A 12,966-nucleotide genomic window follows, 5' to 3' on the forward strand; every position below is an offset into this window, starting at 1 on the left:
CCGCCCACTCTGCCGCCCCCACTTCCCTGCCTGACAACACCACCGCCCGCCATCCCATAATATTCATGCACACGCTCCGCACACATTCATACACAGCAGTGCATTCAGCTCTTTGTTGGCAGAGATGCCTGAGCAATGTGAGCGTGCTCATGCACGGCAGTCATGTTTCTGCCTGATATGATTATTCCATCCGCACTCAGATTGCTGAGACAGGTAGCCCTCAAGTGCAGAGAAGTACCAAAGCAAATGAAGGAGAAAGGTGGTGGGTCACACTTCTATCTCATAATGACCTTGGGGGGGGGTGTGTTCATGAAGTCCAGAGTTACCCTGAGGCAATCATCTTTGAATGAGGCCAATCCTACATCCCATGGTCAGCATCAGTGGACAAAGTAAGACCAGTTCAGTTGCCCCACCTCACAGTCTCTCAAAGTCTGCTTCCACCCCCCACTATAAGTGAGGGAATGCAAGTCATCTCTATGTATATGTCATGCTGAAGCTTTAACAAGCATCTCTTTGGGCTCTGCAACCTGGCTACAGTCAATCAGTACCAGACCATTTGAGCATGATAAAATGTCCACAAAATGGGGGAAAGATAAAGATAAAAAAAAAAGAGGGCAAGTTATTTACGAGAGAGGGGTGAAGCGATGAGCATAACAGAGGCGCCGGACATGACAGTGGCCAGCTCATCACCATGGCGTTGCTGTGGGAGACAGCGGAAGACGTCACTTGGAGAAACAGGGGACACAAAGGAGGAATACGACATGAGGAGGACAAAAAAGGAGGGAAGGGGGCCTAGAAGGAACCTGTCTTTACAGATATAGACAGAGGAAAGAGTGTGTGTGTGTGTGTGTGTGTGTGTGTGTGTGTGTGTGTGTGTGTGTGTGTGTGTGTGTGTGAGAGAGAGAGAAAGAGAGGGAGAGAGGGAGAGAGAGAGAGAGAGAGAGAGAGAGAGGGTGTGGGGATGGGGTGACCATTTACTGAGGAACTGGGTGTCAAAGGGTTCAGGTAAATTGGCCACCAAATCCTGGACTGGGACTGAGCAATAAATAAGTTTGTTTCATCAGGTGTGACAAGACTGAAGCACAATCCTTTTTTTCACTTTGATGACCTTTGAGATTTAAAATAAAAAGTCTTCAAGGTTCAGTATAGCCATAAAATTATGGAAATTACAGTGGTCCCATCCTAATCAACCGATGCAGATTACAAAGGATACAAGATATACCCATAAAATAACCATGGATAAAAACATCATAAAAGTAACAAAGCCAAAATCCAGTAACTAAAATTTGTTCAAAATTGAATTAGCATCAGAATCATCTAGTAAAAGGTCATAACGTTGTATAGAAATGTGCAGTTTTTGAAAAAAAATAACATGTAAACTGCAGAAGGCAAATGCTAGTTAAAGCCTGCTGGCAATATAGCTACAGCTTAGCTAAAGCTAATGTTCCCACTTTTTATCACCTGTAATTGAAAAATGTATTTTGATACTTCAGCATCTTAGTAACTGAATTTGTTAAACTCCATGAATCAGGCACAAGCTCAATATAATCATAATGTAGAAAAAAAACATAAGACCAGATTAACTATCTAGCTAAAAGCTAACGAGCCTAGTTTAGCAAAGCAGCTACCAAACAGTAGCACATAGCCAGATAACTTCTTCCTAGACTGTCATGGAATTAATGTGCAATTGTATGTATAAGCAACATTTAAATCACATATTTAACCATTTTAAATTATAGAAATTCTTTAACCATATTAGTGGACAAGAAAGCTGGAATAACAGTTTGTTTACTTACCTTTTATGCAAGGGCTATGACATTACATTACTGGCTGTACAAGACTAGAGGAGGGAAAACTACCAAGTACACTGTTAAAAAGTAAACTTAAACTGAATAATTATTCTCATACTGTGCAAGGGATTTGCAGTGAATAAAAAAATCATGCAGTATAGTTTATGTTATGCTGTCTGTTCCTCAATGTTACACTACAGCATAAATGAATAAGTAAACAGTATTTTAGGGTCTTTTCTCAAACATTAAATCCACACACATTAAGTCATTCCATTTTTTCCCCTCAAATTTATGTTTCACAAACTTGCTTTGTTATTCTTTGCTACTTTTTCCTAACCCCGGTGTAACACCCATCCGCTCTCTCCCTTGTGCCCTGCTTTCCCTCCTATCTCGTGATTTATTTGCCTCAGTTCCAATATTTGTCGGCAGTGTGTTTTCTTCCCCTTGTCTAAATGTCACCCCTTCTTCTAAGACAATATGGGGAGTGGGAGAGAGGGAGAACGAGAGGGCAAATGCAGGGGAGATAGTGGAAGGGGAGGGGGGGACTCGTAAAATGAGCAACAAAGTTTGGGAAAATTAAACATTAGGTAAGACACTTTCTCACATGCATATGCATATAAGTGGAAACAGAAATGCTTTGTCATTGTTTTTGATGTGAGCATCTTGCAGGACATCTCATGGCTCAATACTCAATATACAATACTTTCAGTAAAAGAAACAAAAGGCTGGAATTTGTGCTCTCTGTGTCGAGTTTCTCTGTAGCTAAAGCACTCCAGAAGATACACATAAGCATGCATACACACATGAGGAAATCATGGGACACATTAATGCATTTGTGATAATCATTTTGAAGACTGCAGCCCTGTGTCTCCAGCACAGGCTCAGATTTTAGGTCTCATGCCAAACAAACACATAGGGCATACATACACTCTAAATACTTACGTAGTACAACTATTATTCTTTTTCAAAGCCTCCTCCTCCCTCGGCATCACTCCACACCCAGGATCACGCCTGTCCTCTCTCTCCCACCCTCACTCTCTACCTCCTTTATAACCCATCACTCCCATCTCCTTGCTCTCACACATTCTTGCTGTTTCAACCTGGAATGGACGCTTTTGTTTTCCTGGGACTGAACCAAGTACCTGCGGACACAATGTTATTAGGCTTTTATTAGCACTCCTGGATTTTAAGATTTGTTTCTGGGGGTAGATTTTTTTTAAATTTGTCCAATTAAATTGGAAATGAGGATTAATTTTTGAATTATAAAAAGATGAGTTTTACTTGTAATTCGTAAAACCCTCTTGTGAGCATGCTTTTGTCGTCACTGACAGCGCTAGAGAAGAAACCGATGAACGACTTTGCTGATTAAAATTTGGACAAAATTTGGTCAAACAAAAGGGAAGAATAACTGGATATCACAGGACTATGAACTGGTAAGAATCAGTGTTACTGTGGCAAACTGGAAAGACATTTTACTGGGAATTGCAGGAGAAAAAACTTTTGGTTGTATACCAAAGCTGAATGATAAACAGCTTGTAGAGTCTTGGAAAATGTTTTGTCTCATATTGCAACTTTTAAAGCTGCACAGCAACTCACATAAACTGAAACACTGATATATTAATAAGGAATTGTTTAACTGAAGATTATTAAAAATGTCTTATAGAATTGGATGATTAACAAATTCGGCAGTAGATTTGTCTCTAATCTGTTAATTTGTCGTTTCAACAGATATGAGGGGATCATCCCCAGACACTGGACCAGAAACATAAACCAACACCAGACACACAGACACACAGACAGATCACTTCAACTGTGGAGACGGGCAGCGTGCTGTCCAAAGACCCAGCCTGACGCACGGAGACGGACAGACAGACAGACAGTCTGATGCCAACTGTCTCCACTGTCAATCTCACGGCACCACTCCTCCTCCTGTTGCTATGGGCAACCCACCCCACCATGGCAACCAACTGGCTGTAAGTCTAGCGTGCGAGGGAGGAAGAGAAAGAGGGAGTTTGTTTGTCATGCTATAACTTTTAAAAGATGGTGACATGTCTCTAAATCTCTTTCAGTTGCTCCCCTCTCTTTCTTTGTCTCAGTCCTGGTGACCTTTTCTCTTTTCTTTCTCTTTGCCTTCACTGTGCCTTCTCTGTCTTCTTCGCCCGGTCCTGCCCTTGTTTCTGTCCTCTCTAAAACTTGTTACCTCTTCATCCTTTTTGTCCCCTCTCTGCTCTTCCTCTTCTTTCTCCCCCCTCCCTCTACTTAATTATACATCTTCCTTTTTTTGCCCTCCAAATCTGCTGTGAGTCACTATACCTTTACCCATTTTTCTGCCCCAGCTCCCTGGCGAGGCTGCCTCGCTCCAGGCCTGTGTCCGGTGCTGCCCCATGTGCACGGCTGAGGGGGCTGACCCCAGGGCAGGTGGGGGTGTGCAGGGCACGGGGGGAGGTCATGGAGTCCGTACGCAAAGCAGCAGAGATGGTCATAGAAGAGGTATGGTCAGAGAGCAAATAGTCTCAGGGGTCATGACCTGCACGCATCATCATTATGTGATTATTTTTTGTCTCATATACATGTTGTTGTTACAATCGGTGCAGTGGAGCTGTTAAGAACCCCCTTTTTGTCTGTTTTGCATGTCACTGTGTAACGCAGTGCCAGCACCAGTTCAGGAATCGCCGTTGGAACTGTTCCACCACCCCACGTGGGATCAATGTATTTGGCAGAGTCATGAACCAAGGTATGCTCGTTGCTGAACTTATGTCATGCAGAATTACCTCCTGAAAAATCTAAACATTGAGCGACTCTCACACACACTTCAGAATCAGGATTTCTGCATCCTGTGCTCTATTTTAAATTCAGGCACTCGTGAGGCGGCCTTTGTGCATGCTTTGTCCTCCGCAGCTGTGGCAGTGGCGGTGACCCGAGCCTGCACTCGCGGGGAGCTGGAGAGGTGTGGCTGTGACAGGAAGGTCAGGGGGGTCAGCCCCGAGGGTGAGCTTGGATTCTGTTGCATGAAAATGGAACGGGTAAATCCACACTGAGTCACACGGACCGACAGACCGACAGAGCATAAAACTACTGCTCCACTGTTTTCTGCTGGTTGAAACTTACCTATGTAACATTTAAGTCCACGCTCCAGTGAGTGACATCACCATCAGCTGTCTCAGACAAAACAACATTACCTACTGGATTGTGGCAATATCTATGAAAGACTGAAACCACAGAGAGCAGTGTAGCGTTGTTTCTGCTTTATGTGATCCAATGTGGATTTTCCATTTACCAGTCTTCCACTTTCAACTTGAAAACGTCAAGTGAAATAGTTCCAAGGCTCCAGTTTTCCACACTACTGTTTTTCTGTCCCACCACAGGTTTCCAGTGGTCTGGGTGCAGTGACAACCTGTCCTATGGTGTGGCTTTCTCCCAGACATTTGTGGACGAACCAGAACGAGCCAAGGGGCTGTCAGCAGGACGACCGCTTATGAATCTCCATAACAACGAGGCTGGTCGAAAGGTTGGTGGCAGCACTTTTTCACAAACTGTTGTTCATTTCCAGCTCTAAAATCTGTGAGAATGTAGTGACAATCTGCTCCACTCATATTCACTATCCTGTCATCCTCAGGCCATCCTTCACAACATGCAGGTGGAGTGTAAGTGTCATGGTGTCTCTGGCTCTTGTGAGTTGAGGACCTGCTGGAAGGTCATGCCTCCGTTCAGGCGCGTCGGCGTTGTGCTAAAGGAACGCTTTGATGGAGCCACAGAGGTATCAGACTACACCTTCTGCTTGTTTCATATTCCTTAGCTTAGCAGGCGAACACGTGAAGAAGTCATCGATGCAGATACTTTATTTGAAACCTTGAAAATGTCCACAATCTGTCTTTCAACATCATCCTTCTCTTAGGTCCGGCTGACTCGCATAGGATCCAGGACAGCCCTGCTCCCCCGTGACCCCCAGGTCAAACCCCCTGCTGCCAGAGACCTTGTGTACCTTGCGCCTTCTCCAGATTTCTGCCATCTCGACCCTGACAACGGTATCCCTGGGACTGCTGGTAGGAGATGTAACGGTAAGATCAGCGGCAAGACGTATCTCAGAGGAAAATAACCAAACTTACAAATCAAATCAATTACAGAAAGTGATGCACCTCTCTTCTAAAACACGCTCCAGGAACTTCTCGGCTGGCACCAGATGGCTGTGAGCTGGTGTGCTGCGGGCCAGGGTACAGAGCGGGACGGGCTGAGGTGGTGCAGCGCTGCTCCTGCAAGTTCTCCTGGTGCTGCTCAGTCCGCTGCCAGCAGTGCAAGAACACAGTCACTATTCACACCTGCAGAGTGTAAGACGGCCCAAACAAGACCAAACTAACTGACCTGAACAAACCACCAGACAGACACTTTGGAACACAAAGACGGAATAAGGACAACACAGACACCAAACTATCGTACATGTTGGCCAAAAGTAGGTTTAACTAACTCTCATCTCGGAGCAGCGAAGCTAGAGTTAATCCTGTTGTAAAAACTGCAAAGTTAGAGCACATACAAAAACAAAGAACGATGACAAAGCATCAGCAGCGAGTAAGGCACAATCGAAAATCACTTCCACCTTTTCTTGACCTTATTCAACACGGACAAGTGGTCTGTGCCTTACGTATGCACACATGAACACATGCACACAAACATACTCGCATTGAACAGCTACTCTCACATTGAACTGACAAAGCTTTTGAAGCTGAACTTAACCAGAACTAACACAGAAAACATTGCAGCACTATTTTTGTTTGATGCAAACTATTTGCATTGTATCATAGACTATGATAGTTGAAAAATTGACTCTATTTATGTTTTCTTCTCTATTCTCGTTTATTTATTTGCGTATCTTCACTTCAGCCTCCAGCAGTGACATCTCAAACAGCAAGGATAACTTCTACTTACACCAGTGTCTGTCTTGTGTTTTGTCCCTCACTGTCATCTCTTCTGTGCTCCTGCACAAGCAGTCTTTTTAGGTTTGATCAAGAAATCTAATAAATACAGTAGTTTTATCCAACAGATGTTTCTTGAGTTTCTTATTGGCCAGACATGTTCAAGATGTTTCGCTTGAAATTCTCAACTAAGGTGCACGAGTTAGCTGCAAAGATAAAGGTACCCTGTGAAGTTTTTGACCACTAGAGGCACTAGGAGCAATGTTTTAAAGAGTTTATACAAATTTTTACATTGTTTTTTTTTCCTTTCTGTTTCAACCCCCTTTCAAATAGGAATTGTATTAGCCAGTGTGATTGACGCCCAGATCTGCACAACACATTGTTGAGATTTGGGGATGTGCCCCTGCAATCAGTGGTTACCCTCAACACCCTTCTCTCCATAGACCCACAAGGATGTTAATGTGTATCACTGGGGAACCGTTATCCCAGCCTTATATCATATACACTCCTGCCATGTGCAAAAAGCCATACAGTGAGTGTATAGTGCATGTAAGCCATGAAACACGGACTGAGTCACCTTGCAATGCACTGCCAAAAGGCAGAGAAGTAGACAGCTTGTTGATGTGAAGAATGAAGGTTTCAAAATATTAAAAGACTGGCTTTCCTTTATGAAAAGGGAATGTATTCAGAACATCAAGAATACACAGAACGTTTAAGTCAAAAACACTGACGTAAACATAACTAGTGGTTCATCGGACCATCAACAGCTAAAATGATCCCTCTTATGATTTGTTGTGCAGGTGGCATTCTCACTCGAACATACATAACAATGGCTACTTCCCATGTCATTAAACCATTTTTATTAAAAATATCCTGTGATTACAAACACCCAGAAATCTACTAGCAAAGGTTATCATCTCAATCTCTATCGAGATTAAGATCTATTGAAAATATTACAACTTAATTTGTTATATTATCAATCACTCAAAGTTGGTAGTCTAGCGATAAAAAAAAAAAAATCTGGATAAAATAAAAAGTCAAGTTTCAAAATGAATAACTAAATTTCCCAAAACAGAGTCACAGAATTAATACAATATACACAAAAGGAGAATAAAATAGAAATTCATAAGTCACCTTGAGAAGGGAAATTGGTGAAAATGCACTTGGCCTCCCGCAAATGTCACTGGGAGTTGGAAGAAAATCATTTCAAACAGCTACCTTTGTCTGGAGTGATAATAAATCTCTTGTGCTTTCGTCAGGGTCAGAAAAGAAAGCAAATAAAGTACCACTTAACATTAAGTTGCCCCTTTAAATGTACAAAACAAAGTTCTCTAAAAACTTAATGTTAAATGTAACTAAAGTGTTTCCCTGTTTATATTTCCCCACATTGGGTTTAAAAGCCCCAATTGATTGCAAGAAGCACAACACAGAGGAGTTCAAAGGCAACTATATAAATGAATCTTTCTTCTTTTTTTTTTTCTTTAAATGGAGCAACAGTGACAGGCAGGGGGGGCCCGCCCCACCTGAACATTTGTAGAGAACACTGCAATTTTTTAAAAGCTTTCAGAAAAGGAGTTAGGTGACACTTACTGCATTTACTGCATGCTGAAGTTTTGCTGCCTCAGCCTCTTTCAAAGTTTATTTTGAAGGCACAATCAGTGTACACGTGTATTAGAATAAGTCTCAATGGCATTGTACCTCCCTTCCCCTTTTGTTTTGTCCTTTTTTCATATTGGCCATTGATCTTTCTGATGTTTTGATTCACCCCACCTATTTCTTACACCATTACGTCTCTCTTTGTCGTTGTTCATCTATAGCAGGACGCACTTTCTCTTGGTTTTGGTCTCTGGAGGCTCCAAGGCTGCCAGGATGGCCTCGTCAAACACATTCTTAAGCCCTCGCTGGTTGTAGAAGAAGAAGAGAGAAAACAACAGTTAGAAAGAAAATTTTTTGCTGTCATTAATTAACGTTTTTACCAAATATGCTGCTTTCACTTTAAAAGTGTGGTGAAAACTTGTCCCACACCTGTGTCAGAGCAGAGCACTCCACGTATTTTACAGCCTTGAGCTCACGCGCCAGCTTCTCCCCGCTCTCAGGGTATAGGGGGCGCTGTTTGTTCTTCGCCAGCTTCTCGATCGTGTTGCTGTCTTCCCGCAGGTCCACCTGTGTGCCCACTAACAGGAAGGGTGTGCGTGGGCAGTGGTGAGAAATCTCAGGAACCCACTGAAAAAGAAAAACAACAAAAACATTAAATTCATATTTTCTTCTTTCCTGGTCATGTCTAGGACTGAGTATCAATCCTTAATATTCTTTGTTATTAAACGGAATATGGCTGGCATTAAATGTCTGGTCAGATTTGTAATGTTGTTTACTTACTCTTTGATCAGATAAGTCCTGAATTATACAATTCTGCCAATTTCATATGGTTTTACTATTATTTCTGTTTCAAAACTATTGAATTTTAAAACTTTGGCTTGTTTATTAAAGGATTTTATTATTTATATTTCTCAATGTGACAGGTCATAAAATTATCTTTTAGGTATCAGTACAGTATCATATCTGCGCCAGCTTCAGCCCAATCAGTGAAAAAACATGATTAAAAAATACTGACCTTCTCTTTGACGTTTTCAAAAGATGAGGGGGAGACGACAGAGAAACATACAAGGAACACGTCTGTCTGTGGATAGCTGAGAGGACGCAGCCTGTCATAATCCTCCTGACCTGAGAGCAACAATCACAAAACAAGAAGAGCAGGAAAGTTTTTCTATCAGTTTCAGAATGACAGAAATGAGAGAGAAAACGAGAGATTTCCAAAGACATTCGAGTTACCCGCTGTGTCAAAAAGGCCGAGTGTATAGGGCTCTCCCCCGATCATCACTGTCACTGCATAATTGTCAAAAACCTGTGAGCAGACAAAAAAAATAAAAATTATTTGGCAAATCTGATTACACCGTATTTCAACCCTGAGGAAACACACAGCACTTTTTTTTTTTTAACATGACTCAGTGTGTATTGATTGTTCTTACCGTAGGCACATATTCTGAGGGGAACTTGTTGGTTGTGTAGGAGATCAGTAAGCAGGTCTTTCCTACTGCACCGTCTCCTACCACCACACATTTTATAGTCTGCATCTACAAGGAAAGACAGAAAATAGGAAACATCACAAGAGTGTTGCGCAAATACAGTAGATCAGGGAGCGGAAGTAACACACAAGTACTCGAAACGCTTAATAGTGTTAACCATGGCTTCATATACAGTAAGTGACTCAGCATGAAGAATGGAGGCACATTTACATCAACAGCCGGGCAACATTAAAGGCAACAGCCTGATGAGGGAAATGTTTTGTATGGAGCAGTGGTACATTTATTCAAGTGCTGTACACACGTGCCGTTTCAAGTACTTATTCTTTAATCGAGTATTTTCATTTTCTCCAGCTTCATACTACAACTTTACTAAACTCCTGATAATCAAATAATCATTTATCTTAGTAGTATTTGTAGTTTCTAGCAAGAAAAACAAGAGACCTGAAGATGTCAAAATTGTAACAAAAAAATGATTAAGGTCATTTTAAACAAAACAATTAGGCTAATTGAAAAATGTAATCAGAAGATGCATTGATACTGGACATAGACTACATAGTTGTTAGCTGCAGCCCTAATAATATATATGTAAGTAGTAAATAGGTTTTGCTAATAATAACAAAAAGCCTTTACTAATGTAATAACATATTAAGCTCCATTTGGCCCAGCCACAACATTAAAATGGTTCTTAGATGTAAATTTTTATGTACTACATTAATTTGACAGCTAAATTTACAAAATATTTTTCATTTAAAAATTTTACATACATAACACCTTATGATCTTACACTCAGTTGCCACTTATTAGCCAAAACAAATGCAATCTAATACAGCAGTAAATCAAACCTTCATGAAAGCTCTAATTGAGTTTTTGCTGAAACTGTTTTAAAGAGATGTTGACTCAACTGTATGATCCTTTATGTATTACACAGAGAGCTGTTTGTTATTCAGCCCACCCTCATTGAGGTGAATAAAATAAAGAATAACCTGAACAACACCTGTTCAAATCCAATGTAGTTTCATAATTAAGCATTGTCAAAAAATTAAGATGAAATGTCCATCATACTTTTCCACAGCTCAATGTGAGATCACCACTTGCTTGTTTTGTTCTGAACAACAGCCCAAAACCCACATTTACTCAGTTTACAATGATATAAAGCAGAAAATCAGAAAACAGTGGAGAAACTGGAAGTAATGAATCCTTGGGAGTTTCTGACGATTCAGCTTAGATAATGTGTTTTATAGTGTTTGTTATAGCGGACGGTGATTTTATTATTCCCGTCGTGTGCTGTTTCTCTCAGTTCTCAGTGACTGAGATAAGAACAGCGGAAGAAATAAGAAAAACCTTCACATCAGTCGTACTAGGCTTGTTATTACATGTGCCTGCAAAAGTTTATTGATAAAAGTGAATCACTTCCGCATATGTTACATACCAAAGATGTTAAAGAAGGAAAAAAAAAAAAAAATACAAAACGACGGCCTATTTGCCGTGTGTCATTTAGAGACGGTTAGTCGCAAACACTTCCGCTAAATAAGCAGCTCATCGGATAAACTGAGAGCTGAAAACTGATGAAACTTTGAGCACAAACGGGGAAAACTTATTAGTTATAATCGACATAAAACGAGCAGTAAGCACCGAGATGATTGTGGTTATTAAGTGACTGTATTATCTCAGATTGATAACGTGTTACAGTGTCAGTCAATCGTCAAACTCGTGTCTTAGTTACCTCACTTATTACACTAACTACAGCTCAATCCGGTACGAAAAACACAAGAAAATAATCGCTCTACTAGCGGTGACAGTTATGACAACTTCATTAACCAGACTTCTGTTAGCCGACTCTAAATCAAGCTTTGGAAACTTTACCTCTTTAACGCGGATTTATAAATCCAGTAAACATGCGCTTCCTTTCTGTAGACACTTTAAATTGTTCAGGACACTCTTCTACATGTGTCCAATAGTCTAATTAAGCAGAATTAGTTAATTTAGGCTGTTTTTCTAACTGTACTCACCGTTTTTCTTCAGGCAGGTTAGGCGTTGGTTACATCCGGGTTTGAGGGTCGAATTACTTTGAGCGCAGCCGTGGACAAGACGAGTCTCAGTCCCAGCTGAAGAATAGAAACACCGCCCCCTGCTGGACAGAAGACATATCTATCTATCTATCTATCTATCTATCTATCTATCTATCTATCTATTTGCTCAATCCTGCAAAGTGTAGTGTTCAATGTGTTTTTGGATTTTGATATTATCTGATATTTAACTAATAGACCAGCCCTTCACACTGTGTTCATAGTTTTATAAGATGAACATTTGATTGACGTGCACTGTAGGTACAAACAAAACAAAACAAAACAAATGGCAATTATCAATGATCCTTTGTCAACATCCAGGTCAACAACAGGTCATAACCGAGTTTATGGCAGGACCATGTTGTAGGATATTTGCATTCTGCCTAGTGTCAGTCGGTTTCAGACCTTTATCTGTTTGCTTCTCTCCTACTCCCTGTGCCCACATAGGCTATACAATATTTTAATACAGCCAAATTCCCAGTAAAGTTGTTCTCATTTACATGTTTTTTCTATTTTTGTTGTCAGACAACGGAACAATGAAATAGTCACCAAACACATAAGTTAAAGACAACAGCTGTGCAATTGTAATATTGTGTAATTGATCACTGAGAGAGAAAGTGACAGAAGAGTGTTTTCACATCCAGTCCTTTTTAAATGAACCAAACTCAGTTTAACTCTCCTGTTAAGTGGACAAACAGAAAAGAGTTCTTCAAGGGAACTGGGGAAAATCAAACTCAAGTGGCATGTGGTTGACCAATGGTGAAATTATGATCACTTACTCACTCAGTCAATCAGCAACATTGCGATTATGGCTGGCCCTGCTGTTGTGGTCCAGCCAAAAAAACTTCTTAGATTAAAAACATAGATAAACTGTAAAAAAATAAATGACAACCATTTGACTGGTGAATGCAAGTAAATCAGTTGGCAGTGTGGGTGTTGTGAATATATGAGGACTTTTGGAGTCCATTTGTTCCAGGCTCTTGTATTTGTAGGAGCAGGTGTCCTCTTGTTGTTGACCTGGTAACCAGGATTGGACTACAACAACTGTGTTGACCAATCCATTGACAAAAACTGCAGTCAAGATTTTACAGCGGAGTTCCTCATCAATTCCCTATAGGTT

The 12,966-nt window shown here is 40.9% G+C and overlaps 2 protein-coding genes across 3 annotated transcripts; one reads left to right on the plus strand and one right to left on the minus strand.

Annotated features, from left to right (window-relative positions):
- The first annotated feature begins 2,830 nt into the window (after positions 1–2,830).
- wnt4b (wingless-type MMTV integration site family, member 4b) lies at positions 2,831–6,822 on the plus strand. Its single transcript, XM_023426418.2, has 9 exons — positions 2,831–3,223; positions 3,519–3,763; positions 4,127–4,280; positions 4,440–4,524; positions 4,647–4,778; positions 5,156–5,298; positions 5,407–5,547; positions 5,686–5,848; positions 5,950–6,822. The coding sequence occupies exons 2-9, from the start codon at positions 3,675–3,677 to the stop codon at positions 6,117–6,119; spliced, it is 1,077 nt and encodes a 358-aa protein (XP_023282186.1). The 5' UTR covers positions 2,831–3,223; positions 3,519–3,674; the 3' UTR covers positions 6,120–6,822.
- A 718-nt stretch (positions 6,823–7,540) lies between these two features.
- cdc42l (cell division cycle 42, like) lies at positions 7,541–11,864 on the minus strand. Of its 2 annotated transcripts, none has more exons than XM_023426435.2 (6): positions 11,790–11,864; positions 9,724–9,828; positions 9,527–9,599; positions 9,309–9,418; positions 8,723–8,920; positions 7,541–8,598 (listed from the first exon to the last, which is right to left on the minus strand). In XM_023426435.2, exons 2-6 carry the CDS (start codon positions 9,826–9,828, stop codon positions 8,509–8,511), a joined length of 576 nt encoding a protein of 191 aa, XP_023282203.1. In that variant the 5' UTR covers positions 11,790–11,864; the 3' UTR covers positions 7,541–8,508. The 2 variants fall into 2 exon arrangements, with proteins under 2 accessions (XP_023282203.1, XP_087035435.1); XM_087179309.1 differs by lacking the exon at positions 11,790–11,864 and adding an exon at positions 11,644–11,662.
- Between the last annotated feature and the right edge of the window lie 1,102 nt (positions 11,865–12,966).

Source organism: Seriola lalandi, unplaced genomic scaffold (genome assembly GCF_002814215.2).
Source record: "Seriola lalandi dorsalis isolate HSWRI2012SDOR001 ecotype SW California unplaced genomic scaffold, Sedor1 jcf7180002054825, whole genome shotgun sequence".
In the NCBI taxonomy this organism is placed as follows: domain Eukaryota; kingdom Metazoa; phylum Chordata; class Actinopteri; order Carangiformes; family Carangidae; genus Seriola; species Seriola lalandi.

Coding starts and splice junctions, on each gene's coding strand:
- wnt4b (XM_023426418.2), top strand. CDS start 3,675: ATGCCAACTGTCTCCACTGTCAATCTCACGGCACCACTCCTCCTCCTG. Junction 4,779..5,155: donor CAGGGGGGTCAGCCCCGAGG/GTGAGCTTGGAT, acceptor GTCCCACCACAG/GTTTCCAGTGGTCTGGGTGC. Junction 5,849..5,949: donor TGCTGGTAGGAGATGTAACG/GTAAGATCAGCG, acceptor AACACGCTCCAG/GAACTTCTCGGCTGGCACCA.
- cdc42l (XM_023426435.2), bottom strand. CDS start 9,828: ATGCAGACTATAAAATGTGTGGTGGTAGGAGACGGTGCAGTAGGAAAG. Junction 8,921..9,308: donor TTGAAAACGTCAAAGAGAAG/GTCAGTATTTTT, acceptor TTTCTTTTTCAG/TGGGTTCCTGAGATTTCTCA. Junction 8,599..8,722: donor AGTGCTCTGCTCTGACACAG/GTGTGGGACAAG, acceptor TTCTACAACCAG/CGAGGGCTTAAGAATGTGTT.